The 25747-nt window shown below is 39.8% G+C and overlaps 1 protein-coding gene across 4 annotated transcripts in view; it reads right to left on the bottom strand.

Moving 5' to 3' along the window:
- Window positions 1–1380: 1380 nt before the first annotated feature.
- The window catches only part of pde8a (phosphodiesterase 8A), a 75194-nt gene continuing 50827 nt past the window's right edge, over window positions 1381–25747 (bottom strand). For 3 of the 4 annotated variants that reach the window (XM_054770050.1, XM_054770051.1, XM_054770054.1), the window contains exons 7-22: window positions 25161–25239; window positions 24729–24869; window positions 21714–21802; window positions 21557–21608; window positions 21432–21468; window positions 20344–20421; window positions 19283–19353; window positions 18122–18286; window positions 13605–13653; window positions 13378–13513; window positions 13088–13286; window positions 11635–11852; window positions 9020–9152; window positions 8245–8409; window positions 6166–6295; window positions 1381–3243 (exon numbers count right to left, since the gene is read on the bottom strand). In XM_054770050.1, coding sequence (XP_054626025.1) covers window positions 3137–3243; window positions 6166–6295; window positions 8245–8409; window positions 9020–9152; window positions 11635–11852; window positions 13088–13286; window positions 13378–13513; window positions 13605–13653; window positions 18122–18286; window positions 19283–19353; window positions 20344–20421; window positions 21432–21468; window positions 21557–21608; window positions 21714–21802; window positions 24729–24869; window positions 25161–25239 — 1849 coding nt within the window. In that variant the 3' untranslated portion in view covers window positions 1381–3136. The remainder of the gene's footprint in view (window positions 3244–6165; window positions 6296–8244; window positions 8410–9019; window positions 9153–11634; window positions 11853–13087; window positions 13287–13377; window positions 13514–13604; window positions 13654–18121; window positions 18287–19282; window positions 19354–20343; window positions 20422–21431; window positions 21469–21556; window positions 21609–21713; window positions 21803–24728; window positions 24870–25160; window positions 25240–25747) is intronic. The other variant, XM_054770053.1, reaches the window with a different exon arrangement.

Below are 25747 nucleotides of genomic sequence, written 5' to 3'. Positions count from 1 at the left end.
AGACCTGGCAATCGTGTCTTGGCTGAAAATGCGCATGAGAAGGAATTTTGCACGCTATAATGTGCTTTACCAGATGTTCCCAGCAGACCCTCACAATACTTTTGGGCCTGCCAGGTCTGACTGGCATCCTCCCCCACCATTGGAGCCAACTCACCACCAGGTGGTGATCAGCCGACAGCTCCGCCCCTCTCTTCACTCTAGTGTCCAAAACATTTGAAGGCAAGTCCGAAGACACGGCCACAAAATTGATCATCAAACTGCGGCCCAGCGTGTCCTGGTGCCAAATGCACAGGTGGACACCTTTATGTTTGAACATGGTGTTCATTATGGACAATCCGTGACAAGAGCATAAGTCCAGTAATAAAGCACCGCTCTGCTTCAGATCGGTGGGGCCGTTCCTCCCAATCACGCCTTGCCAGGTCTCACTGTCGCTGCCAACATTGAAGCATTGAAGTCCAGCAGAATAAGGGAACATCCTGAGGGAGCACTCTCCAGTACTCCCTCTAGGGATTCCAAAAAGGGTGGGTATTATCAACTGCTGTTTGGCGCATAAGCACAAACAACAGTCAGGACCCGTCCGCACACACCCGGAGGCAGAGGGAAGCCTACTCGTTCACTGGGTTAAACTCCAACGTACAGGCCCTGAACCGGGGGGCAACAAGAATTGATACTCCTGCCTGTCGCCTCTCAATGCCGGCAACGCCAAAGTGGAATAAAGTAAGGTCAAGGTTCCAGAGCCCAGAGCCCTATATCTAGCCGGAACTTCACCTCGCGCACCAGCTCAGGCTTCTTCCCACCAGACAGGTGACATTCCACATGCTGAGCGCTAGCTTCTGCAACCGAGGATTGGACCACCAAAGTCCCCGGTTTGGGCTGTCACCCAACTCACTCTGCACCCGACCCCTTTTTCCTCTCCCATGAGTGGTGAGCTCATGGGAGGGGGGACCCATGTTCTCTCTTTGGCCTGTGCTTGGCCGGGCCCCATGGGTGTAGGCCCGGCCACCAGACGCTCGCCATCGTGCCTCACCTCCAGGCTTGGTTCCAGAGAGGGGGGCCTCCCGGTGACCCGTTTCCGGGCAAGGGAAAACTAGGTCCGTATATGTTGCTCGTCATCGGGGTCTACTTGAGCTACGCTTTGTCTGGTCCCTCACCTCTGAACTGGTTGTCTTGGGTGGCCCTACCAGGGGGATAAAAGCCCCCGACAACTTAGCTGGGACACAAAAACTCCTCCACCATGGTAAGGTGGTAACTCCAAGAAACGTATGACACAGTCAATTAATAAATATACCTTAAGTCGATTACTAAAATATACATTAAGGCAAATAAGAACTGAATGAGGCATTAAAATGAGTGGGAAAAAGAGTACAGACATTGAATGGTTTCATTTTATTTTTCACTGAATAGTTTCTAAATTTTTTCGGTGCCCTCAGACCAAGATGTGAATCAGAAGGAAGAAACAAGTCTCCCCGTTGAGTGTACAGTTCTGTCATCAGAGAGAAAGTAACATGAATGCATTCTTCTGATTAACTATTTTTTTTGTCTATGCTGTTTAATGAGGAGATATTCTTCATCAGCAACAATCTTTTTGACCTATATTAATAACCAAATCCAAGCCACCTGTGGAGAAAAATCTGCTCCATGGGTCTGTGCAGAAATATGCTGGACTAGTGGCCAAAATAGAAGGATGTTTGATTGAAATCAATGTAAGCCGGCCTCAAGGAGACTGCTTCCAAACAGTGATAGACAACTGTATGATGTACAACTTCCTTCATTAACCATTTAGTTCTCTATACACATGCTCTGTATGATATTCAAATTCACAGGTATTCAGATCGCTATAATGGTTGATCTCATTTGCTGCAAATCCAGTGTAAAAGTCTATAAAAATATTGAGATTTACTTCAACATAACCTGACTATGTTATAATAAAAACTCCAGATGTCTCTTGCAGTTGCACAGTGGGATGTACTGTATAAATATTGTATAAAATAAGGCAGTCTTTTCAGTAGGATAAACCAGATACAAAAAAGTCTGGGAGAAAAAAAAAACAAAAATTCAAGTCCAAAAATGTTTTCACATATTTCTGCTGTTGTCAAATGTCAAGCGGTTTACAGCATTAAACCATGAGTGAGGGATCGTTGCAACAACGATTGCACCCACACAACCACGCATCCACACATGCAAACTCCTGATGATCAACAATAACAGCTTATTCTCCAATGTAACATCCCATCCCCCGGACACTGAGACATAGATGTGGGTAATATGCTTTACAGTGCAATACAAAAGCATTCATTCAAACTGGTACTGTACTTTTGATACGAAAATAAAAATGTTTAATATGGTAATGCTTCATATGAATAATAGCAAGAGTTATAGTAAGTAGTATTTGTACTTGATTAGCTTTGGCTTTTTTCTGTTCCTTTACTTATCAACCAATTCAATGAAACATAGAAAATGCGGTACGTCTAAGAAAAATGAGCATACAGAATAATCTCTCATTGGTTATCAATGATCACAATGTTAAGGTTTTTGTCCAACATGCCAGTTACTGTATGCCACTTTGTTGTTTTTCTGTAGGACACATAGAAATACATTGACAAATATTGAAAAAGAAAAAAAAGTGAAGTGTGATTTTATATTTCAGCCTCCAGGGGCAGAAGGAGCAGTCCTGCCTTGCTGAGTGCACATGGATGGAGGATGAAGGCGACTGTATGACCTGACTTGTATAGAATACCTTCATATATCCTGACTACCTTTCCATTCTCTCTTCCAGTGTTGCTGGCTCTTTCAGTAAACAAGCAGTTCCTACTCAAACAGCAAGGTCAGCTTCACAGGCAGGCAGGAGAGCCCATATGGTAAAAATGGGACTGAAGCTTATCCATGAGGCCTGTCCGGACCCCTTCTCAAGTCATGACCAGCTACACTGCAAATGCCTGAGAGGCATGAGAAGTTCCAAAGGGTGCTGCCCTGTGCTGTGTCCATGTCTGTTTTTTTCACAGTTCTTCTAAGACAAGCTTATAAGAGTGGGCGATGTTGGCGCCGCTGCTGCCTGTCAGAACGTCAAGGGCTATGCATTCTGTATGCACGCGCATGTGGACGCTCGGCGTGCTACACAAGCAGGGGAGTGCAACGCCTACTCTGGAGGCGGTCGCAGGCTGTGCAGCTTTCGTTCATCCAGGCCTTTCCAGTACTTGAAATTGTTGTCCAAGTGCTGCATAAGATTGGGGAGGTCTGCAAAAGCTGGAAACAATTCAGACATTAGATCAGACTTGATATTTTGTAATTACTCTATTTTTATATATTTCTACATTTTATGAAAGTGGTATTGGGCTACAGCAATCTACAATTAAGAGGTTCCATGCAAATTGAGTACACTTTGTAGACAACTAACTGTAGTAATTTACACTAACCTACCACAACATTGTTATACCTGCACAATCCAATTAAATACAGTAAATAAATGCCATTATACTACTCGAAATCACTGCATGACAGATGCTTCTAATATTTTGGTTCTCTTATTCCTACACGACTGCAACCCACAGCAAAAATAATAAACACATTGTTAAATTAATACCTAATACTGAGCATTGTTATCTTTGTAAACACAGAATTGTATTTTTGTATCTCTTTAGAATGGCCAGAAGTACCTAATGTTGTGGCCTACAAGGAGATATAATTAAGGAACAAAAAAAGCAAATTTAGGGGTGTCACAAGATCAAACATGGCAATATTTCTTGTTTAGAGAAATGCAGTCCCAATGGAACAAAGCATCCAAAAGACTATCAAACTGTGAGCTAAGGCATCGCCTCTGTGAATGATAATACACGTAATATGGGAGTTGCAGAGCGCAAGGCAGAATTGGAACTGCACATTAAGTGCTTTATGCACACTATAAACCTTGCAATCCTATCTGCACTCTGTGTTCCCAGTTCCACTCACTTGCTCACTGGCTGTTTTTCCTCATCGGAATTCCACAGCTGATGCTGTGTTAATGTCTGAGCAGAAGTTGTAGTAATTCTACATTTGATCAAACTTTGATTTGTCAGACCAAAACACAACCGCTGCATATGACTTCAAAAACAAAACGTGTGATCGTAGCGTCTATTTCAGAAATTCAGTACTTCCTGCCTCTGAACTCTAAGCATCATGGGAACTGTAGTTCTTTTAATGTAAACACAAAGCTAATCTACTGCATTCTATTTTACATGTGTCTTTACTAGGGCTGTCAAAGTTAACGCGTTAATGGAAGTTTCTATTAACGATTAACGTGTCCACGTCCTGTTTGACCCTCGGCTCACACCGTAGTTTGAGGAAATACAGAGGTGGTTGTGGAGCCACAAACAGGAACAAATATTGAGCAGAAGTGGACAAGAAAAAGGTATTTTGAATGGTAAATCTAGCTATAAAGCCCTGACAGATGGCTCTCGCAACAAGACCAAAGTTATTTGTGTATACTGTCGCTGTGAGTTGAGTTGTCATGGATCATGTCAACTGTCAGAGAAAAGTGAGAAGTTACTAGAGCACTGCCGGTATTTTGTTATTGTCGTTTACTGTAGATATTGGTACCTTGGCATACGAGTGTCACAACTAACGAATATTTTTTAGGTGCCAGTCATCTTTCGGCTGATTTTTTGCTTTGAACCGCAGGCTAAAATGTGGATTACAAGCTGCTAGTTACCGGCAGGCATAGACGAGGTGAGCTATTTGGGGGCCTGTGTCAATGTGACCATGGCGGAAGACAAGAATGGATCTAGCTGGTCACCGGGAAAGATTTTCAACACATTAGCAAAACATACGTACATTATAGCAATCTACTTGATCTTATTTATTATGTATTGTGTAAAACCATGACAGGAACAACATCAAATTGAAAGCAGTAAATGAATACAGACCCACCATCCACCAGTACGAGCCTGGAGTTTGTTTTTCAGAAAGGTGCACCGCACAAATATGCACATTGGGACCAAATATGAGGTGAAAGAAAAACGTAGTCGTCTAGATAGTAGTCCATCTGTGCAGCGTGGGAGAAAGTCTTGCACTGTTGTTTTGGTATGGTCCATCATTTTTCTCTTTTGTGCGGTCCATGTATTTTTTATGTTGTGTATCTTTCTGCAATTCTGGTAAACAAACGCTGTTGCTCTAAAATGGCACCCGCAGCCCACAATGCATTGCATGATCACGTGCAGGTATCACAAGATTTCGTCTTCGGTGCGTGATCCAAGATGGCGACCTAAACAAACCAGTCGGTATTCTGGATGCTAAACAAGTGAGCGAACATAAGCCAAGGCAAAATTTTAGCAAAAATTTTGGATGTTAACCAAAAAACGCGCTAACCGGGGAGGACGTTAACCGAGATACCACTGTATGTAGATGCATATCAAATCATCTTATTATAGATAAAAATGTCTTTCTATCTGTGATTAATTATGAGATAACTATGGACAAAATGCAATTAATCACAATTAAATATTCTAATTGATTGACAGTCCTAGTCTTTACACTGCACATCGACCTACTGTAAATGATCAGTAGTAGCACTTCATAAGTTTTCATTTTTGTTTAGATTTGTGGAAAGAGCATCATGTTTAGGTCATGCATGCAAACTTATAAAACATTTCAAAATGTACCTGCAATTTTTTGTGACTCAGTTAAATAAATAAAAAAAAGTCTCTCTGTCCAGTCCTATATTTTGTTATTGTAGTTTTCTTAAACTTAATAAAATTTAAATATTGTCTCATCTTGTGCACCAAATACTGTATCATGTGCCGTCTCATCTCGTGAGCTGAGTGTATCACGTCACCCCAACAAAATATGATAAAAATGTTAAAACACTGGCTGTAATAAACAGAAACAGGTAATGTATATGTACTTGTGTCTATGTACTGTATATGTATATATGTGTATGTACGTATACACTTTTCTTAAAATGAAATATTTCTTTCAGTATTCAGGCTGTGATGTTTTAGAATACATAAAACTGTGTGACATAAAATTGCATTAGAGACGGAAATATTGTGTTAATGCAATCAGTTACTGATGATCCTAAAGCTGACAGTATTGTGCATGGAAGCGTGACATCATGATTCCATTAGATGCATGTCATTTGCGATAATATTGTATCGTATACATTATCAATGATCTATTTCTGTCTATGCTTACCATCCCAAGCATCAAACATGTCCGTGATGAAGTAGTCTATAAAAGAAATCTGGGACTTTGGGATGCTACATGTGTTCCTGTCAAAGACAGGCATGACCACCGGAAGGCCTTGTCTCTTCTCCTCGTCAGTCTGTGCCAAAGACAACAACAGCACAAGTCATTATTAAACACTGTAACTCATCACCCTTTCATGGGACTGCACCACCCTTTTCACAGAAAATATGATTATTTAACAGCACAGTTAAGATTATTTTTTATGAACAATTATGACGCCTATTAAAGGAAACAAGAACTGACTTATCACGGTCTTTCAAAATTATATGAATTAATAAATCATGCTGTTTCATGGTTGAATACGGCCTATTATTATTTAAAAAAATGAAATAAAAAAAGTAAAAAAAACCTGTACCAGCCAATCACAGGGCACATATAGACAAACGACCATTCACACTCACATTCATACTTATGGACAATTTAGAGTCTCCAAATAACCTAACATGCATGTTTTTGGAATGTGGGAGGAAACCGGAGTACCCGGAGAAAACCCACGCACGCATGGGGAGAACATGCTCCACACAACTCCACACAGAAATGTACAATGATCTTCTCGATCCCCTGACTGTGACTGTGTGGCCAACATACTAACCACTAGACCACCGTGCGGCCATAGCAGGAGGTCATGACTCAATATAACATTCTGACTCATGGTGTCATCTTACAAAGAACACTAAACTCATCACACAGCACACACTCAAAAGGTATACCTAATAAATATACAAACATGTATCAATACTGGTATAAAAAGAAAAAAAACACGTTTAAAGTTTTCCCATAATGCATTTCATCTGAGCAAAGCATTTCATTGGAGCACAAGAGGCATAGAAAATAGATGGATGGATGGATGCACTACAATGCTACCTCTGTCCACCAGAGGGAGCCAGAGAAGCCCAGTTTTTCATTCATTTTAAATTTGTATTGTCACATGTTTGTATATTTTTAAGGTATACCTTTTGAATGTTAAGTTGTTGTTTGATGAGTTTAGCGTTCTTTGCAAGATGACTCCGTGAGTCAAACTGTTATATTGCTGTACAAAATGACCTCCTGCCATTTCCAATGGGTGGACAAGCTCGTCGTGAATGCACCGATAGCTTGTGATTGGCTCCTGCCAAAGAAAGAGCTACCGTTTCCTCACTGACTCATGAGCGGCACAGTAGTTAAATGATTAATAGTAGTTATGAATTAAAGGAGCTGTCACAAGATTAGGGTTTAGCCATAAATTAGCCACACCACTGTATCAGCCACAGGGTACAAAGTTTAAGAAAAAAGTAGAGGCTTACACCCCAGAAATTACGTTATATTTTAGCAAATTTTATGCATTTATTTATTTATTACTTAAATGAAGCATTTTCAAGCAAAAATGGCTAAATGAACACAAATACAAAAATATAAGGCATTCAGAAGATGCATTCAAAAACAAGAGGCCATGTAGTATTTTACACTGGTCACTAGGTGCCAGTAATGTTCCTGTAATGTTTGATGAGGCACACAAGCATCAGACTTGATTGCTGGAACAACAGGCATAATAATAATAATAATAATAAATGCTGCTGTTTCGGCCGTAATCCACTCCAAACTAAAACTCAACTCTGAACTCTCGACGTCCGTTCCTGTCCTCCACATGTCCGGAACACATTCATTGCAACACACACAAGCATGAGTCTTATTTCAGTCTTAAATGGCTTATTTTCTCTGATTATGTCTACTATATTGGGTAATACGAGTGTAACTGTGGCTATAAAGGTGTTATTTCATGTCTGGAGGGCTCTAATAATGTTAAAAACTGTATTTAGAAGACTGCAAACTGGTTTCTGTAGTCTGACTATGAAAACATTTGATTTATAAAAAAGGAATCCTATTTTGTGGAAATTAACTTATCACAGTCGGGTCTGGAACCAATTCAATCCGATAAAAAAGGGATTACTACATTCTATTGTATTTCGAAATGAAGAACAGCTTTCTACTCGGTCAGCCTCTTTCAACCATCACCATTATGTTGTTAAATTAGACGTTTCAAGTTACCTGTGCAAAATACTCCTCGGAAATGCGTCCGGCCCATTCTATACACAGCTCCAGAGGCCTGCATGGATTGGAGATGTCTGCACACTTAATCAGCATTCGCTTAACAAGGATGCGATTTTCAGGGGATGTGAGTATGCTTTTCACAGACTCCTCATCGTTGCTTCCCTAAAACAGACAGATTATAAGAACAGAGGAAACTTTGAACAACTTTAAAGGCGGCATACTGTGCCCAGCACAGGCAGATTATTGTAGTTTTCTTATGTAGGAGCTCAACATGAACACTTGCATCAACGTGTAAAAGTCAAGCATGCAGTCACAAGATTTACAGCTTATTTTGTTTCAACATTCACTGACAGTTATGTCAAAGCACAGAGGTCTTATTGTGACGTGAATGAGCTCTGCTTTTTATTCTTGTCCTCCAAGCGTCAGTGCTTATGATAAAATCCTATGAAGTAGCTGGTAACACATAAAGCACAATGACACTTTTGTCAATTCAGCTGAAAGGTCAACTTATTGAAAGCATAATGTGTATATTTTTTTACTTTTTACTAAACTTGACTTTGATATCAACCATCTCATTCTTTCCTGAAAAAGATAAGCTTTAAAAGTCTGTGCAGAGCATTCCACACTAAGACGAGAAAGGTGGTACAGAGTTGTAAAATTCTCTCCTCACACAGATATCTGTGCCCATAGCAACACCAGATTACAAGATAAACCACTACTTTTGAAACTATGTTTGCAAATTGTTATGTTAGCTATGCTACATTCATCTCACCCCATTCTCCTCCAAAGCAGCCAGCGGTTTGTTGATGCTGTTGACAAATTTGTTGACATGTTCAAAGTGTTTGGTCATCTCAGTTGCAAGCACCATGTCAATGATGGCCTGTCGCAGTGTTCGATACTCATTCCTGGAAGGAGGAAAAGGTATAGAAATGGAGCTTCAGTAACATGGAAAGTGAGCATCGGACTGCGGGGACAACAGCAATGAATGGATGCTTTGTTCACCTTCTCCCTCATGGCGGAGCCTTGCATGTGAGCTATTCTGCTTTAGGACTTGAATCACATTACTACCCCAAGTGACGTGAACAAACACGCACAGAAATGCTGCACATTCTCATTGAGCAGAACGAGCATAATCCTGCTATCATCACTATTTGGTCATTTATTTACATGCTCACTTTTATTATAACACACATTGAAATAAAATCAGCAAAACTTGACTTTTAAAAGTACTTTGTGCAAACTAATAGCACATTTATTATCAACACTATGGATACCGGTAGGTATATTTATTAAGTTTGGAGTCAAAATCCTAGCCAAAAAAGGAAAAAGGTAATATAATAATGAAAAAATATACCTAAATATAATGAAGAGAAAAGTATACTGCACTGGTGTATCATTATTATTAATAATACTGTGTATCACACAGGGAGGGGAAAAAAGTGTGTACACACTTACATTTTTTTAATCTTATAACATTCACACTTACTTATTAGAATTCAATTCACTAAACAGCTGAATTTAATAAAAGCTAAAAATGTGCTCCTTCAACTTTGCAACATTCCTCCAACGTACGACACACAGCAAGACACATAATATTATAATAATGTTTACAATTAATAATATGTATGGTATATATTACTTTTATTATTAATAATAATGATGTGAATAATGATGTGAAAAATTAAAAAAACATTACTAAAGTTACTAAAGTATTGTAATTATTAAAATAAGACTTTTCTGGGGTATTTTGATGACTGCCCAATAAAAGACTGTTTTATTTATGTGTTTGTAATTTTCTCAAATATTGGACAATTTAATTGTGAAAAGTTTACCAGCGAGAAGTATTTAATTTTGAAGGATCTTTCTTTAAGTTGTCTTAATAAAATCTGAATTAAAAAGTAGGTAATGACGATCAATATCGGCCGATTTCTGTGGAAAAGCATGTGATCATACGCCAATAAATGCCTTTCGACAGTGGTCACAAAAGCCTCGGGCTAGCACTATTGTAGCCTGCAGCCTTTTGCAATGCCTATGTGCAGTGTAGTGTCTTGCTCTAACGTCTTGGAGAAGCATTCCCCGCCCACTTTCCTTCACACCGCGCAGGCGTGCCAAAGCCAAAAGAATCATGTCTGGAACTTACCTGCCATTTGTGAGAGTGATATAAAATGAAAAACATGCCACAAAAATATCTTGAGGGGGTAGCACGTTAAAAAGCTTTCATTTACAGTATACTAGGACATTTGAAGAACAAACACATGACGTATTGTGAGTTTTCGAGGCTCACGGTGCAGCATCAGTCAAACGGCAGCTCAAGTAGCCAACAGTCGCCCGTATGTGCGTGACAGTCAGAAGGCTGAGCAAATAAATGAATTGGGCATCTCTGTCTGGAGTTTGCATGTTCTCTCTGTGCGTGGGTTTTCTCCGGGCAGTCCCACATTCCAAAAACATGCATGTTAGGTTAATTAGTGACTTTATTGTCCATTTATGAATGTGAGTGTGAATGGTTGTTTGTCTACAGTATATGTGCTCTGTGAGTGGCTGGCGACCAGTCCAGGGTGTACCCCGCCTCTCGCCCAAAGTCAGCTAGGATAGGCTACAGCATAGCCCTGTGACTCTAGTGAGGATAAGCGGCATAGAAGATGGATGGATAGGTAACCAGCCTTTCTCAGCGGTGGAAGACACCGGGTTCGCTGATTGTTGGCTGACTCACTTAGAGCCCTGCGGTGTGCTTCCGGGAAGTCCTGCAAGAGCTTCACCAGACAATGTCCTTGCACATCCAATGTCTCCTTAAAGAAGGCATCTCATCCTCTGTAAGATTCACAAATGATATATGTTCTCTTTAAAAAGTAAAAAAAAAAAAAGTTATTTTGGTCTAAAGGTGATTTTATGGTTCATTTTTTTCAGATCATATAGCCAATAGCAGGGGTGCAGTCAGGAATTCTGGGCCCAATGAAAAACAAATCATGTTGGGCCCCCCTTTTCACCAATTAACCTAACATCCATGTTTTTGAAATATGGGAGGAAACCGGAGTACCCGGAGAAAACCTACGCACGCACGGGGAGAACATGCTCCACATAACTCCACACAGAAATGCCCAACAGAGATTCAAACCCAGGTCTTCTCGATCTCCAGACTGTGACTGTGGGGCCCAACATGCTAACAACCATTAGACCACCGTGCGGCCACCAACAGCACTAATCATAAATAAATTTTAAAAAATGTACAGTTAATCCACATAATCAGTATCAGACGATTTCAGTCATGGATGACATCAGCATAAAACCCTGATCGGAGCATCCCTCGTAATGAGTGTTTTTATTTGTGTTATGTGATCCTGTGAACATCAATGTGAAATAAAGCCTTGATTAGTAGCAGTATTTGTGTACCTTTCAATGTTCTTAAAGATGTTGCACTTATCATCTCGGGTGGTGATCTGGAAGGCGAGTGCTGCATGATGGCTCTCCAGTACGGCGGTGTCGTTGTACAGGATGGCAAGCTCACTTCCCGCGTTGCACAGGAAACTGTTGGTGCGGCCTGGGTGGTCCACGTCGTGCACGGTGGCAGCAATCAGGGCAGCTACCTCATCAATGGGATCTAAGCTTTGCTGTTAGTGTGAAAATCACAAAAAGCAGAAAAAATATGAAACGGGATGCAACATTCTACAAAATCCACCTTGCTGCTACCTTTTATGTCAACATGCATATGGCAGAATCCAAACATGTTACTTCCACATGCATTCATGTGAATCAATACACTCAGTTAATAATTGTAGGTTTTATATGCATTAGATCAGGGGTGCTCACACTTTTTCTGACAAACTAAAGACTAACATTAAAAATACAGGCACAAGGTCTCTCAAAATGTCCGCAAGGTCTTTTGAGTTCAGTCTCATAAATAAATAATATATAGAACAAATATTAAAGCTTAAGAATTGAATACTGTCATTGATAAACACTGTGACAGTTATTGTTATTGCTACATTACCCAATGTCAGAAAAAGATAAATCAAATCACTATCAAATCTAAACATGATAATAATTAACATTTTTTTTTCCAGTTAACAGTCACAAACCAAATACATTTACTTGACTATCAAAAAATAGAGATACTCTTTAATCAAGCCAATCAAAATAGTAGGGTATCATGCTTTTGCGTACAGCGGTTTTGCAAAAAAAAAAAAAAAAGAAAATCTGCTTTACAGATCCCGTAAAGCAGGTCCAGGTTTCCAGGGAATTAACAAACATTTGGTAAAGTAATTCTATAGTAGAGCCAATAAAAGATCACTCTCCTGAGAGCAGCTCAGTCAGTGCATGACCTCACTATGACCTCACCCTCAAACAATGAATCGTTTGGGAATCTCACAAGGAACTTGGACACTTAATATTCTATATTAAATTAAATACATGCAGGTTTCTTGTGTTTTACAAACATAGTGAAATTCTCAAAATGCACATACACTGACCAGCCACAACATTAGGTACACCTGTGAACTATAATGAGAGCCAATGAAAGAGCTATGGTACCTACATATACAGTAACAACCCAAAAGGATAATGCTCAGTTATGTCAGACTCTGCCAGAGTAGATATGCTTATTGCTGCATGGATGTAATAAGGTGGTTTTGATCATATTCAGCCCCCTCCTGTCAGTAGATATGTGACTAAAGTATTAGAAACACCTGTAATTCGATGCAGTGCAGGTCTACACCACTACAAAAACTACATCAGGATTTCTGATACAGCACTTTTACTGGACCTTTTTAGTTTGTGCATATTGCTGTGGTTGACAAGGGAGTATTATCTCTAATGTTAAAAAATCCCATCTCATCTCTGATTATACCTTGACTCTCTCCTTGCACAGGAAATATGCAGTGGCGTGCAGGACATCCGCCGCATGGGAAGAATTGTGGTAGGAGTTGCTGGAGTGGTAGTTGGCTTCAATCACTTGCAACCAGGAGCGCAAAGTGGCCTCGGGACAGTTGAGGTACTCGCAAACCCCAAAGCGGGAGAATATCTTCAAACCTAAGAAGGTCAAAGGCCTGCAGGAACACACAGCATGGGATTTTTTTTGTACAATTTGGGCTCCCTCTTAAAAACAATCATGCCAGAGTTTAAAAACACTTTCCTCACCGTTTCATGGTTGCAGCTTCCAAGTTAAAAATGTCAAAGTCCCAAGAGTCCTCACTCTCCATGGTCTGAGCTATACGAGGGGGGATGTCGTTTAGGGAAAGAGGAGTGGCCAGGTGACTTGGGATGTGATGGGGCTCTACGAGAGGGAACAGACAGGAAAACAAGGTTTATTGCCTCAAGTAGTTGTATTTCATACTCGTCATCTCGTTTGGATTGCACAAACTCACGTTTTGTGGAAAAGATGTACTCATTTCCTGACAATCTGCGTAAACCATCCTGAGAAAGAGGAAGAAAGAGACTGAATGAAGAACTTAATAAAAAACAAACTTAGCACAAAAACAAATATATCGTTATCTTCAATTCCAACCTTTCATTGATCACACAAAGTTTGGAGCGGTTCCAATCTCACAACCCCAAAGAAAACAATGTGATAAGGTTACATAAGCATTACATAATGAGTATCACCTCTGTGATAACAAGCTGCACTAATGGAAGAGGAGTTGAAATATTTAAAGCACTAAGCACTACACCACTCTCTTTTGTAACATTACCAAGTAGGAAAGGGTGGAACCACACAGATTCATCAGAAACATATTATAATGATCATATAGATGTAATTAAGCATTTTTAACAGATAAAGGTCCTCCTAAAATGCAATATTTACCTTTTAATGATGTTCTAAGAGTAATATGTGCCCCTCAAGCCTGGTGAGCACCAAACATAAGAAAATGTATGATCTCCCTCACTTGCGTGCTCCACTTTTGAGAGAAGAGGAAGTCAAATGGTCATTTTTGAAGTTTGGTGTTTTCATGAGGTCATGAATAAAAAACCTCCTTCCTCATGGACATGATATCACCTCTGACCCGCCCCTAGCTAGACGAGCCTGCCTTGTGTATACGCCCACCACTTAATGGAGGACAGCTCTGTAAAAAAGCAGGCTTCGCTCCACATCTTAAAAGGGATAGTTTGGATTTTTTGACATGAAGTTGTATGACATCCCCATCAGCAGTGTCGTACATCAATGGTGACTTACCCCCCACTTGGTCCCGTGAGTCCAGTTGTGGTCAGATTTCCGTGACGAAGAACGGGATTTTTTTCGAGGAGGCATTTTTATAATGCAAATAATATTGTTTTGAGAAGCCAAACCCCTTAATTAAGTGGCCCCAGCAACTAAGCGGAACTACGTTGCTCGTCACGGAAATCCGACCAGAACTGGACTTACGTGACCAAGTGGTGGGGTAAGTCACTGTTGATGTACGACACTGCTGATGGGGATGACTTATAACTTAATGTCAAAAAAATCCAAACTATCCCTTTAAAACAAAGCCTGGAGTTCTGCTAACTATCTGTTAGTCAACTGCAGATGTGGGAGCTATATGTTTGATCATTTTATTCTTCTTCAGCAGATAGGCTAACCTAGCATGTTGCTGTTAAAATGTGATTGTAATGTTAGCACTGTAGCTCACATTATACTAGTGTTGCTAACGTTTGGGTCCTCTCCCACTCCTCAGTGTTGAAATGGACTGTGCGCAACGGTTAAGCGGCTGCCTAAGGGACGCTAACTTTTGAATGTGCTGCAAGCAAGTTTGTTGTCAGCTAATATTATTTATTTGTCAAAACAACAGCGTGACTCCAAATAGTTGGTCTACCTGTCTACGAGCAGGGGTGCCACCAGGAATTCTGTTCCCCATGAAAAAATAAAACACATTGGGTGCCCACCTGGGCAGCTCTTATCAGCACATACCTATTTTTTGGGCACCCCTGTCAGTCAGGAGGGCCATTGGAATTGTTCTAACCTTTCCTCCCATATGGTGCTCATGTGTATGAGGCAGCCGTAAGTGACAGCGATGAACACCAATCACAACAATGACAATTTTTATTCAAATTAATTGTTTCCTAATTGTGAAAAGTATAGACATTTTTTTTCCAATTGGTTGTTTTAAACCAATAATGGTAACATGCGGCCGGTGGTGGTGTTATTTTTTGGTTTCAACTTGAGCCAGTTGCAAACAGGCTTTTGAAGACGTATGTGACAAGTGCAGAGCTAGTGTATGCAAAAAGCAGATAAAGCGCACAACAGCACTCCTTGGAGCGACACACTCCATTGGAGACAGGCATGGACAAGCACAGCTCATTAACATTAAAACGTCAGGCTAACATTAAAAATACACACACAAAAAAACAGTGTGCTCCCAGTAGAGCTCACTAAAAGTACTTTAAACCGTCTGAATTCCAGCATCAAGAATAGATTTTAGGCCCCCGCACTTTGAATACACTATTGTGGGACCTGTGAGACTTAAAATACTGTAGTTGAAAAAATAATATAGTATAATGTAGGACCTTTACATGTAAATGTGTATACTGCCACCATACTACAGCAACGATTAACTTAGAAATATATCATTATGGTATCTAAAAGTATGTCTTGGAACCATATGTCAGGAAAAAGCTCAAATTTATGAATCCACATATTTTCTAAATAAAACTATGGTACCATATGTCAGCTATGTTATTAAAAAGCCTATTGACATATAGCATACGTATATTTTGAGTATCAAAGCATGTACATGGGTGTGTGTTGCCGAGTGAAATGTTTACTTGACAAGTGAAAAAGGAAGAGGGGACCAGCTCATCTTTGACCTGAGCATTGTCTCATGGTGGCACTGCCTCTGTACACACTATCTATTTTAAGACTTTTTCCATCAGAAACATGACAACTCCTCTCAAAATGTCCGCAAGGTCCTTTGAGTTCAGTGTCACCACAGCAAGGCCTAAATGAAATAACCCCAGGCACCTCATTATTTGCAAATATTGACTAAAAACTAGGGCTGTCAAATGATTACAAATTTTAATCAGATTAATGAACCACAATTAATCACCATTAGCAACTATGTCTGAAATATGCCCATTTTTACTGTATTTATTGAACAGAAAGATAAATGACAGGATAGGATTATATAAAGGTATATTTGAATATACTGTAATAACAGCTCCAAATGAACTGAATATGTCAATCAAGCTAAATCATCAAGCTATCACACAAGACTAAAAATCTATTTGTCTAACACTAGTCTCTTTAATAGTAGCAGAACATTTGAGTCACACTTTAAACCATTTTATTTTGAGCAATAGGGGTTGCATTCAAAAGACATCACGTAATTTATGGTAAATGTACTTGTTTTCAGAATATTTTCCAGCAGACTTGAGAATGTAGCATACTGTACATCCGAATTAAGAGTTACAAAGTGAGTGATAAGAATATCCACTTCATGTTTTTTTTTTATCCCACTGTTTATTTAGACACACACACACGCAAACACGCATTATAAAGCCATTTTTGTGATGTTCAGAGTGTCCCTGAATGCAACTCGCATCCGTGTAATGACAATGAGGAAGTGTCGTTCCCAGGATGAATGGACTAGAGACGTGTATGAGTTGGAGATAAATACCGTACTGTATATGGTGTTGGAATTTTACCGCTGTTGATGTGTTCAGGTCAGAATGAAGTTCTAAAACAGTATCAGACTCTGTGTGACCGTGTGGGGACGCTCCACTGTGCTTCCGTTTGCAGTCATAACAGAGGTCTGCTTGCTCTGGTGCTCATGAGTTAATTACACTAAAAAATTTAACATAGTTAATCAAATAAATTAGTTATTTTTCACAGCTCTACTAAAAACACATTTTTAGTTTTTTCATCAGGCTGAGAGTGGAGGCTCAAGTGTATGTTAAACAACTTCCCTACTCTTATGAATCCACATTGTACATTTCTGAGTAAAGTCATGCTTATTCATCTGATCTAAAGAAGAACAGGATGTTTCCAGGCCTGCACGGGAGAGAGGAAGAGGTACATGTGAGCGTTACTGTGCAGGGACAGACAGCGAAGGAGAGGGAGAAGAGGAGGGGGGATTCGGTGAGTGGAAGAGAGGGCGGGCTTTCCTCTGCAGCCTCCAGAAGCACAAAGGACAATCTAACACTTCCTGCGGGGTCGCTGCCAAGACTGCCAACTTGGCACTCGTTCTAGTTAGGAACTTCACCATGGCTGTCCGGTTATAGCCTCTCTCTGCCTCCCAAAAAGCGAACAGGGATGCTGACAACCTAAGTCCCACTGCAAATTGATTTATGTTCAATATAAAAGGGCATTGCAATACTTTTTTTTTTTACTTTATCATCATAATATAATAATGCATCCATTTTCTTTACTGCTTATGTTGCTCAATATAATGGTAAAGATGTAACCTTTCAAACTAGCAAAAAACATTCTACAAAGTTTTTTCTTACAGACAAAAACATACAGTAGTCAAAATAGGCCCCGTGAACTCGAAAATATGTATGCCAGGCCAGAAGTTGGTGACTTTGTAAAAACTATGATCATATTACACATCACAACATACTCCTGGTCAGAGGGCTTCTCCAAAAGACAATACCCTGCCACTGTGTGTATTTGGCTTCAGAGCTCTTCTGGTTGTAGTACAGATACAGTAAATGTACGCTTTGCTAGATAAATGTTGTTAAATTCATTAGCTTCAGCAGGTTATTTTAGTTATTTTGAAAAAACTCTACTTTCAGGCTCTTCTAAAAAAAAAAAAAAGGAATTGCATTAGAAGTCCCTTAAGGACAGGCAGCCTGGACTGATCACCAGTTAATCACAGGGAGTTATTCTTACATTTATTCTTGTTTTTTTGCTGATTGGCTGATCAGGCCATAGATTTAGAGCACCATATTGAAGGGTGCAAGCAGCTCTTACTGTCATCAGTCCCCCAACAAGGTCATTCGTATGGGGGTCTTCATCCTTGGTGCCCAGCTGTGGAGAGTAGAGTTCTGTGGTCCTCAGGATCTCAAGTACCCGATCCAGGGCCTCTGCCACGGGCATGGGGCTGCTCTCCTGTGCTGCATTGATGATGTTTATGACCTGGGCATAAGTGCAATATTTAAGTATTTATAGCATTTGCACTTAAGAGTGCTCTGATAGTAAACTCCAAGGTAGACACATTTTAAAGTGTTTGAAAACATGCTTGATAATCAAACAAATCAAACAACATTTCTGGGACAAAATTATATAAATACAATAAGAATAATAATACAATAAATACAAAGCAGTCATTGTGAGGGATCAAATATATGAAGAAATCATTACCATGGCATGCAGACAGGTCAAAACAAGTAATTAGATGGGAGACTGCTTAACTAAAAAAAAAAATTAAACATTCTGCTCTTTTATTTATTCTGTTTTGGTATGAGAGCCTACCACATCGTCTTGCATAAAATGTTCAGATGACAAACAAGATATGACCAAGCAAGATAGCTTTTATAAAGGCCAATTGTTGCTTAACCTTTTTGAGACATTTTATAGGGAAGAAAGCTCATAAATGAATTCCCCCAAATTAACCACGATTGCCTTTTGAATGACAGCTATAATTTGAGGTATTTTGCTCAAGAGGTATTTATATTTTTAAGTCTGGGGTGGAGATCTTCCATTGGTTTCCGATGGTGACGCTATACACACACGCATACACACAGTAGCAGGCGCGCTAACATCGAACAGTGCTTTATTCTGGAGAGAATGACGCCCACAGGGACTGCCTCCACAGTCAAATGACAGAGCAGAGGAACTGTAGTATGTCATATGACCCGTCCCCGGGGACGTTCTCTGTTTCAGTCATTGCAGTTCAACCTTCAGTGTACATCAAGCACAGAAACAGCAAGTCAGCCTGGTGCAACACGCCTTCTTGTGCATGAAGTATAGCATTTTATCCTCATCTCTCATGCTGGTGTGGCCTCAAGAATACTGGCTCTATTTCTGGTAGATGTACTAAAAGTGCTTGTGGCGACGGTGGCGGGTTTAAAATTGTTGTCATGAGATACAAAGCATTTGCACACACTAGTTATCATATGACTGAGTCTCCACCTTAGTGATGGGAGCCTCTATCGTCATGGAGTGGATTCGGGCCATTGAGGAGTGCCTTCGCTGTGAGCTCCCTGCCAGGATGCAAAAAAAAAGAAACAATTAGTCATCACCATACTAACTTGAACTTTTGATTCTTTTCTTACTAATTTCTAATGAATATGCTGTGTGCACAATTATTCGGCAAGTCGGTATTTTTACCATGATGTGATCACAGAATCATTAAATGCTTTGTTGCAAATACACAAAGGGGTTGCAAGAAAACGTGTTGAGAGAAAAACATGCAAATTAACTGCCAAATATTTGACAAAAATCAAACGTGAAGCTACCAGGAACCCACTATCCTCCAGTGTTGTCATATTCCAGAACTGTAATTTACCTGGAGGGTCCGGAAGTAAGGTGCATGGTGTTCAGTGCTCAGAGACATTGCCAAGGTAAGAAAGGCTGAAACCTGACCACCACTGAACAAGACACACAATTTGAAAGGCTATGACTTGGCCAAGGAATATCTGAAGACAGATTTTTCAAAAGTTTTATGAACTGATGAGATGAGAGTGACTCTTGATGGACCAGAGGGATGGGCCCGTGGTTGCATCAATCTTAAAAGATTATTGAAAAGAAGGGTGGCTATATTGGTCACTGATTTATTTTTGGAAATGTCAGAAATATTTATTTGTAGTTAGTGTTGTTTATCATTCTGACTTAAAAACCTGAACATAAAGTAGTAAGATGGGAATATTTTGTTTTTTCTTTGAGTTGCCTAATAATTCTGCCTAATAATTCTGCACAATTATTAGTTGCCTGATAATTGTGCACAGAGATATTCTCACAAAAGCCAAAACCTCACTTTCACTTCCTTAAATATTCACGTTTGAGGTTTATTAACATTTTAGATTGACCAAGAGCACTGTTATTCTTTAAATAATAAAACTAATAATCAGTAATGCAAATTGCCTAATAATTGTGCACACAGTGTGTTTGCCTGTGTGCGACCAATCAACACTTGATACAAACAGACAGCTGGGGAGGTTTCATAAGCGTTAGTTTCCATCCGTCACTCTCACCATCGCTCCCCCGAGATGTTGTGGATCTTACATCCAGAGAGCCTTTCCGCCGGTCTTTGTGCTTACTGGATTGGATATCTGGGGAAAAGAGAACATCGTGTCTTTAGTAAATATGCACAAACCAACACATAAACACACTTTTTTCCAAAAAAGGTGAGGTTGGATTCTGGTGACCCATTGCAAACCCCTTTAGGAGGAAGGTGAGATACTGTAATTCAGACTCCCTCTGCAAATCGGTTGAATAACAAGTTGAGAATAGTTGTAAAAACTAAGCTAAGGCAAAGGCTAACTCTTACGAATTCCTAAGAATACGTAAGAGTTCTTAGGAACTCTTAGGAACTCCTGATTCGGATTGACACTCTTTGAGAGCTATTAAATAAAAAAAAGCAAATGTGTTATAATTGTGGTTTTAGTTGGTAGAAATAAAGAACTGAATTGCATCATCCTAAGAGTTGTTTCTAATATTTGATGTAGCCACTGTACATAAGGTAACCAAAATATTACAAACATCAGTCATTACGATGCAGTTCCACACCTCTGGAAGGTGTATGCAGAATTTTTGACATAGCACTTGCACAGCATCTCATAGATTATACTCGTGTGTGTAAAAATGTGCTGGCGAGTGTACAATTTGCATATATATTCAGTGGTACAACTGCAACTATTATTAGTGCAATGACATCATCTGATAAGGTGATGTACAGTACACTTACTTTCGAGTGTTGGTGATTGTGACCAGCTTAACTTTGATCGTAAAAGTAACAAATAGTACCAGGGCAAGTTCATTGTGAAAAAGGGTTCTTTAAGTTTAAGTTAACCCCCAACACTTCCTGCCACACACACATACACACACACACACACACACACACACATACTGCTGATGATGTTGTCATGGAAAGAACATCCCTCACTAATTGATGACAATTTCCCCTCAAAGAGGACCTAAAACACTCAAATATGCATGACTCGGCAATCTTTTCAATGCTTTTTCATTATCCGTCACAAGACTGCAATTCTAAGGCATCAAAAGGTCAACAATGACAGAGGTCCTCATTTTTATGTGGCAGGGAAAATCTCAAGAACATTACCAGTTTGAGACTCTGCTTGCACTCGTTCACTTGACATCTGTAAGGACGCATGGAAAAGCAAATTGGTACACGCGGCCTTCGTTCATTCATGAACTATTTAATATATATTTGCAATATCAACTCACCTTATTATTATCATTTAAAGGCCTGTTAATAGACACATAGTGCCTTATTTTTCTGCAAATGTGACAGCATATTAGTGTATAAGATATGAAAAAGGAACAAATAGTCAAAACGTCATACTGTATATTATTAAGAGCACTGAAAAATACTGTAACTCACCCTCCCTGTCCAATTACAGGTGTGATCTTCACATTTTGCTGGATGCTGTCTCCATTCTTCTTTTTGGCATAATAAGTCCCCTGCCACTCCTGGAACACATCATGCCACAAGCACACACACACACACACACACACACACACACACACACACACACACACACAACAGACATTGAGAAATGTCGAACCATAGATGCAGAGATACACAAATATACACAGTGTATTATCATTAAGACTAAGATCTTAGATGCTCAAGGTAGCTGTTGGACCAGTTACAGTACACCAGTGTTTGTGGTGCAGGTGAGGTCAAAGGTTGGCTCAAGGTGTTTTAATACGTTGCTCTAAAGCAGGGGTGTCAAACTCAATCGCACAGGGGGCCAAAACTCAAAGCCTACTTTACTGTAGGTTGTGGGCCGAACTGGACGTTAACCCTCACCCCACCCTCCAACTTTGTGTCTTTCTTTTTATTTATTCAGAAATTTTCAACACTTGTATATTTCTGCATGTTGAAAGTATTAAAAACCTTAAAACCTTCCTGTCCTTTTAACCGACATAGTTAGTGAATATAGTACACTCATATGCATCATCAGTTCACACACACTGATGCTTGTTTGAAGTTGCAAACATGACAATAATCCAGGCTGAATAAACCGTAGCTAGTATGGTCATGGAGTTGGCGAAAATGTCTCATTAGCACTGACAAATAGATAAGTAAGCAGCCTACACACCTTTTATCTCGGTTCCCTGCGTGTGCAGTGCCGGGATTGGAAGATACCAATATAATGCAACTCTGTGGTTGCGTTTTCAGCTTGGGACAAAATGCGCATATTAGCTGGTGAATGTGTCTTGATGTGGACATACATTTTTTTTTTAAACTTTACTCATGGATGGAATTATTATTATTATTATTATTTTTTTTTTAACACATCAGAGTGGGGAAAATGTGCATTTTTTCGTGTCTGTTCATTCCTGCTAGAAATTTTTACTTTCCGATATCTGCAAATATACAACTAACCGTGGTTGTATCCACTTGTTTCAATAAAGTGATTATCCATCGACCACCTCTTCGTCATTCTCTCTATGTTCCAGCAAAAGCTACAGTATATCAACACAAAAACTTTACAATCCATACAATGTGTTTGCAATGTGTTTAAGGCCGCACGGTGGCCGGGTGGTTAGCATGTTGGCCACACAGTCAGGAGGTCAGGAAGACCTAGATTCAACTCTCCGCCTGGGCATCTCTGTGTGGAGTTTTCATGTTCTCCCTATGCGTGGTTACTCCGGTTTCCCCCCAAATTCCAAAAATATGCATGTTAGGTTAATTGGCAACTATAAATTGTCCATAGGTGTGAAAGTGAGCGTGACTGATTGTTTGTCTATATATTCCCGGCTAACAGCTGGCGACCAGCCCAGGGTGTACCCCGCCTCTCGGCCGAAGTCAACTGGGATAGCGACCCTAATGAAGATAAGCGGCATAGAAAATGAATGGATGCCTCTTTAAAGATGTTATTTTGTACAGACGGAGTGCAATGCCATTTTTAGTCGTGTACAGTTAAATTATTTTGACTTTTGGTCTGAATCTGGCACACTTATTAACTCATTCAATCCCAGCCATTTTTCAAAATTCCACCCCTTCAGTACTGCCCATTTTAGACGATTTTGACTGATTTTTCAAGGCACACAGAATATTGTGTTCTATGGCTATATAAACATGGACCCTAACAAATAAAAGATTAGGCTCTCGTCTTTCATCAGAAAAAAAGTTTGTTTCTACCTTTTGCTGTTCTTTAGTAATCTGCAGTAGAACCTACGTAAGTTTCAGGAAAATATCAGTTCCTGACTAGAAAAGGGGAAAAACTGCTTTTTGTGAAAAGATACATTTCAAGCATAACACTTTGATACAAATGTTTTGCTTTTGTGACAGCTCAAATATCTAAACAACTGCACCACAACATAAACAACACAAAAAAGGGTTGTTTTCCATCAAAAGAATTTATTTACAAATATAACCCCATGAATTTTCACATTTGGGAATAAACTATGTGTGTGCGTGTGCGTGTGCATGCGCTAAAATTTCCCTACAATGTGTGACCTCCTGCATGCTACACTCCTCCACGCTCTCACTTCCTCCTTGCTGTCGAGCACATTAATACATGTAAAAGATCCATGCTGAGCTCTTATCAAATGCACTTTTGCTATCTTGTGGCCATTTTTATGGCTTAAAAATGCATGAAAAGTTACCTCTTATTGCACCTGCGTCATCACCTCTTTTTGCCTCTTGCGCAAAAAAACGTAAAAGACGTTACGTCTTTGGGAGCGAGCGTTTGGGTTTTAAAAAATGCATAAATACGTCTTTGGTATTAAATGAGTTAAGAATGGTTGTGAATTTTGTGCTATATACCTGTACAATATTGTTTCCACTTTTAAAATTCAAATGCCAGAGGGGTAGTTTATACCGGAGGAACCGCTTTGTTCCGCCGATCGCTGTAAGCACTTTGCTTGACAAGGTCCGCGAGGCGAGCCAACTCAATGCTATTTTCCAAACAGTTCCATGGGCCGGATGAAATTGCAGTGCAGGCCTGATTTGGCCCCGGGGCCTGAGTTTGACGCATATGCTCTAAAGGGTGGCAGGAGCACTCCTGGAGTCCAGTGGGCCCGTTTTATGTCCCCCGCCTCCAACCTACAGACTTACTGTAGCTGCTTAAAAAGAGCCATCCTGCTGTTTGCAGCTCTGAGACTGACCTTTGCTCTCTGTGTAGTAAGATTACAGCACAGCCATCAGTTGCTGCTCTTATACACATGAAACACAGCAGCTGCATGACCAGCGGTGCAGAATGACTGCACACACACTGATGCCCAACAATCAGATACAGTATTTTCTAAACATATATATTCATTAGTATCAACAAGCACACTAGATTCATATACTGTATTTGTACAGCCTTTTACCACTGATATCAGCACAAAGTACAGTATTAACCACATTATGCAGCCTATAAGATAATTAGATGCTTATTACCTTCCCTTTCTGGATGCAGGAGTTTATTGTTTCAAGGAGATCAGGCTTATTCTTCTCACTTTTAGGCACTTCTATTATTTCCTTCCCTATAAGCTCACCTTGTTGGTAGCCCATAACGGACTCATAGGCAGGATTCACATACTGAGAAGAAAAAGCAAGAGAGAAGCAGGCTTGATTTGAGATTAAGTTAATTTTTTCCTTCCCCCCTAATCAAGTGACCATACTATACAAAATATACATCATAATCCTGTGTTCTGATTTTTAGACGCGACTGTTGTGTTTAACTAAAATAAACTAGGCCTGCAAAATTTATGAAAATCTCCTACTTCATACAAATAATGCTACTATTCATAGCTTTTAGACCATGAGACTACAGCAGACGATCAAAATGGATAGAACAACAAGGAACATGATCATACTGTATAAGCTCACCTGAATGACTTGATCTTCAGACGTGATCTCGATGGCCTCTTGGCTTTGTTCGAGAGCTGTGAAAATAGCATTCCCAGCCCTTGTACAGGTGGCGAGAGAAGACAACCATTCATTGTTATGATGTGAACAAAATATTTGTCTAGCATCTAAGCCGTTTTTTTTTTTTTTTTACAAGAGAGAAATCAGTGTTAACGGCAGTAACTAATTAATTTTATTAATCTCCGTTGGGCATCTCTGTGTGGAGTTGACATGTTCTGCGTGCGGGGGTTTTCTCCGGGTACTCCGGTTTCCTCCCACATTCCAAAAACATGAATGTTAGGTTAATTGGCGACTCTAAATTGTCCATAGGTATGAATGTGAGTGTGAATGGTACCCTGCCTCTCGCCTGAAGTCAGCTGGGATAAGCTCCAGCATACCCCCACGACCCTAATTAGGATAAGCGGCATAGAAAATGGATGGATGGACGTTAAATTTTAATTTTAAATTTTAAGGATCATCAGAATAACATGAATGTGAATGTGGCGCAGTTTCCAATCCATGCCTTCTTAAGTACAGTTCTTAAGAAGACTTTTAAGAAGATGTTCGTG

Source organism: Dunckerocampus dactyliophorus, chromosome 3 (genome assembly GCF_027744805.1).
Source record: "Dunckerocampus dactyliophorus isolate RoL2022-P2 chromosome 3, RoL_Ddac_1.1, whole genome shotgun sequence".
In the NCBI taxonomy this organism is placed as follows: Eukaryota; Metazoa; Chordata; class Actinopteri; order Syngnathiformes; family Syngnathidae; genus Dunckerocampus; species Dunckerocampus dactyliophorus.
Note: the sequence above shows the minus strand (reverse complement) of the source record. Positions and strands in the feature narration are given on the sequence as shown.